Genomic DNA, 3,928 nt, shown 5'->3' with positions numbered 1-3,928 from the left:
ACTAGTGATGATTGATAAGTAAAGCATTGAGCTATTGGTTTTTTTTTATTGTGTGTAGGTTATGAAAATTAGATAGTTCTTTTATATTTTTTTTCTGTGCAATAGGTTTGTGTTGGATTTGCCTTGGAGATTTTGGCGCTAACCCTTCAATCATTTTAATGCACTACGATACAATCTGACGTTAAAACGACGCAAAAATGTGGCTGATAATTTTCGACGTGAAACCGACGTTAAATGTTGTCTCGGAGCGGGAGACGTCGTAACTTGTTAACAGTGAAAGTTTCAGACGCTGATGGTGACATAAACAATTGAAGTCGACTTATTTCGACACTAATTACATTACCCACCCTTTTTTTAATGTCGACGCCTTGGATGTCAAAAATTGTCTTTAAACTATCTGCCTCTAAACTATGTAAGTGTCGGATTTCCATATTCTAGAGTCGAATTTTTTCGATGCTAAATGTTAGAAACCTTCTAGTGAATTCATTTTCATGACAAGCTCTAATTTGATTCGTGAACTCAGCTTCAAGCCACTTCAGATGGTTCAAGGCACAAACATACTTGAAATGATGATTTTATATAAATTCTTAAATATTATCAAAATTTTGAAATTCAATCCTAGATATTCTTATAATTGAACCAAAACTCATACTTTGATGAGACTAATCTTCAAGCCCTATCAAAGATACTTCCTTTGACTTGCCATTATAATTATATCCATTTATATGGCATCCAAAATTATTCACAAATCACAGTACATGACAAGAAATATAAGCTGTAATAGAGACAAGCCCTTCTGCCTCCACAGCTTACAATCAACAACATATGTCAAGTTATACTCTGCTTTCAGTTGCCTGACTAATAAATGAACTCAGTCAGCTTGTCTTGCCATAAAGAATCCAGCTGCCTGATTGCAACTTAGCCGGCTAACCCGGCCATGCCGGCCTCAGCTGATCAATAATTATACTTTAAACTTTAACTTAATTATTATATTAATGAATGAACTCATTCCCATTTTCACTTCTATTTGAAGGAAGAAGAGTCTGTTGTACTCTTTCGATCTGCTGTTCTCAGAGAACATCATCGCCGGTGAAGAAAACGCATCGGCGATCACCATGGGGGCTGCGCTGAGCTCTTGCTGTGCGGAGGAGAAGGTCGGCACACAAGGGTGAGATTTAGGCTAAGTTCGATTCTGCTTTTCGTACTGATTCTGGGGAGAAAATATTACTTCCAGACTCCAGATGTCCGGATAACGGCCCGGATGCAACGCGGATGGCGGAGGTCTGATTCCTCCCCTCCTCTGCGGCATCCGGGCCGTTGTCCGGAAATCTTATCAGCTTTCATGAACGTGAAGAAGAAGAAAAATATGTTTTTGGAGAAGGGGCTGAGATTAATTTTTCTTATTTAATTTCCATACTTCTGTATTAGTGTATATAAATTTTGATTTATATAGCATGATATTAATGTAACATAAGTATGAATTTTATTCTATGTTTTCCTGTATATAGATATGTTGGAGGGCCGGAAAGCTCATCATGGAGATTGTTTACTTATAAGGAGCTCCATACTGCCACCAATGGCTTCAGCGAAGATTACAAGCTTGGGGAGGGGGGATTTGGAAGTGTATATTGGGGAAAGACAACGGATGGTCTTCAGGTACTTTGCGTACTTCGTTTAGCATATAAAAAAACAATCTTTATAGTTCAAATATTGCAGTTCTTACAATTTCAAAAACATCCAATTGCAATCTGTTAAACTAGCTTTAATATTTGGTTAAACATAATTAATAATTCAGATAAAATCTTATGTTCACAAAATTTTCAGATGTAATAATGATTTAATGATCTTTACATACAATAAAGATCTTCAATTTTGTAGATCTTATATATAAACCATAACTAATCAAGTTTCTTCTTTTCTTAAAATTTTAATTAAAAAATGTCCATTTTTGGATGAACTCACTCAGATTGCAGTGAAAAAACTGAAAGCCATGAATTCAAAAGCTGAGATGGAGTTTGCTGTGGAGGTGGAGATACTTGGAAGGGTTAGGCACAAAAACCTATTGGGACTTAGAGGATACTGTGCTGGAGTTGATCAAAGGCTTATAGTATACGACTATATGCCCAACCTCAGCCTGCTTTCTCATCTTCACGGCCAATTTGCAGATGAAATGCGCTTGGATTGGAAGAAGAGAATGAATATTATAATTGGATCCGCACAAGGCTTGGTGTAAGTCCTCTTTTTGTTCTTCTTTGGTCAATAAATAATGGGAAATTTACAAACTTACCACACAATTCCTTTCAAATTATACATTCAACACCAAGTTCTATCCGTAAGTCCTTTTTTTTTTCTTACATATTATAATCATATTCATATATACGGTCGGAACTTGGAGCGATTATTGGGTGCGGAGAGGGCACGCAGAGCTGCGTGCGCTCTCCGATCACGACCGGAACTTGAGTTCTAATCTCTCAGTTTTACAGTCCAGTCAACTTTCCTTCGTGTTTGATGCTCTAGATTTCTCTTTTGCATCCTTTGTCATCAGTCTTCCATATTAATATGAGAAGGATCATTTCCTACAAATTATTTATTATTAAGGTTTACATATATACATCACAATTTTTATGTATTTACATTTCTAAACTCAAAATCTTACAAATAACCTAAAAAATATCATCATTTTAATAATTTAAAAGAGAAATGCACATTTTCGTGCATACTTAGATTGACATATATGTAAAATTTAAAGTTTTAGATATGTAAATACATAGGAGTTGAGTGATATGCATATGTTTCCTTATTATAAGTGTGCGGCGTGTGCTTGCCCCATGCACCCAACCATCATACCCGGATGATGCCTACAAATTTTACACTAATTAGGCCCAATATTGCTGGAATTTGTCACAAATGAACTCTATACTTATGTTAATTATTGCCACCCTAAAAATTGATATAAAGTCATTAAGAAAATTATAAAAAGATTGATGTATTTTAACGCATCACATTTATGTTTTTCGTCTTTATTTTGTTTCGTAGTTTTTGACTCGATGTTATATTATTTATTAAATAAAAATAATTTGACCATGTAAACATTTAATATGATTCCTACTTTTGTTTCATTAAAAACAAAGTGAATAATTTCAAAAGTCCACTTGGACTCTCATTCAAGAGAAAACAAAAAAGTCAAATTCTATAATTTATATTTTTTAGAAAATTACAAACACAACCCGTATTTTCCATTTTTATAATGTGGTCCAAAGATTTACAAGCATGCCATCACTCATTAATATGGGTGTAAACGAGCTGAACACAAGCAGAAAAAGTGTGTTCGTGTTCGGCTCCTTTGCTTAGCGAGCTGAACACTAGCCGTTCATGAACAAAAAAATCATTTTGACAATCTTATTATGTTAGAGATTGAGACAATTTAAAATATCATTTGAATTTAATTTAATAAATTTTATTCTATTTTTTAATTAATAACTTTAATTGATTATAAATTTTTGTAGTCTTAAAAATTGATTAGTATTATTTGGAGCAACAAACCGTTTTGACAGCCAACTCATTAACGTGCAACACAGGTACCTCCACCACGAAGCCACTCCCCACATCATCCACCGCGACATAAAAGCCAGCAACGTCCTCATCGACTCCGACTTCCAACCCCTCGTGGCCGACTTCGGCTTCGCCAAACTGATCCCCGACGGCGTCAGCCACATGACCACCCGCGTCAAAGGCACTCTCGGCTACCTCGCCCCCGAATACGCCATGTGGGGCAAGGTCTCCGAAAGCTGCGACGTCTACAGCTTCGGCATCCTCCTCCTCGAGCTCGTCTCCGGCCGCAAGCCCATCGAAAAGCTCCCCGGCGGCATCAAGCGCACCATCACCGAATGGGCCGAGCCCCTCATTTCCGCCGGCAGTCTCTTTCGAT

The 3,928-nt window shown here is 36.6% G+C and overlaps 1 protein-coding gene across 1 annotated transcript in view; it reads left to right on the top strand.

The window, feature by feature from the left end:
- Positions 1–1,041: 1,041 nt before the first annotated feature.
- LOC110038500 (PTI1-like tyrosine-protein kinase At3g15890) overlaps positions 1,042–3,928 on the top strand; it is a 3,354-nt gene continuing 467 nt past the window's right edge. The window contains exons 1-4 of the mRNA XM_020743365.1: positions 1,042–1,168; positions 1,509–1,656; positions 1,967–2,229; positions 3,579–3,916. Coding sequence (XP_020599024.1) covers positions 1,116–1,168; positions 1,509–1,656; positions 1,967–2,229; positions 3,579–3,916 — 802 coding nt within the window. The 5' untranslated portion in view covers positions 1,042–1,115. The remainder of the gene's footprint in view (positions 1,169–1,508; positions 1,657–1,966; positions 2,230–3,578; positions 3,917–3,928) is intronic.

The sequence above is a fragment of the Phalaenopsis equestris genome, unplaced genomic scaffold (assembly GCF_001263595.1).
Source record: "Phalaenopsis equestris unplaced genomic scaffold, ASM126359v1 Scaffold232974, whole genome shotgun sequence".
NCBI classification, from domain to species: Eukaryota; Viridiplantae; Streptophyta; class Magnoliopsida; order Asparagales; family Orchidaceae; genus Phalaenopsis; species Phalaenopsis equestris.
The sequence above is the reverse complement of the archived record's forward strand: the minus strand, read 5'-3'. Positions and strand labels throughout refer to the sequence as shown.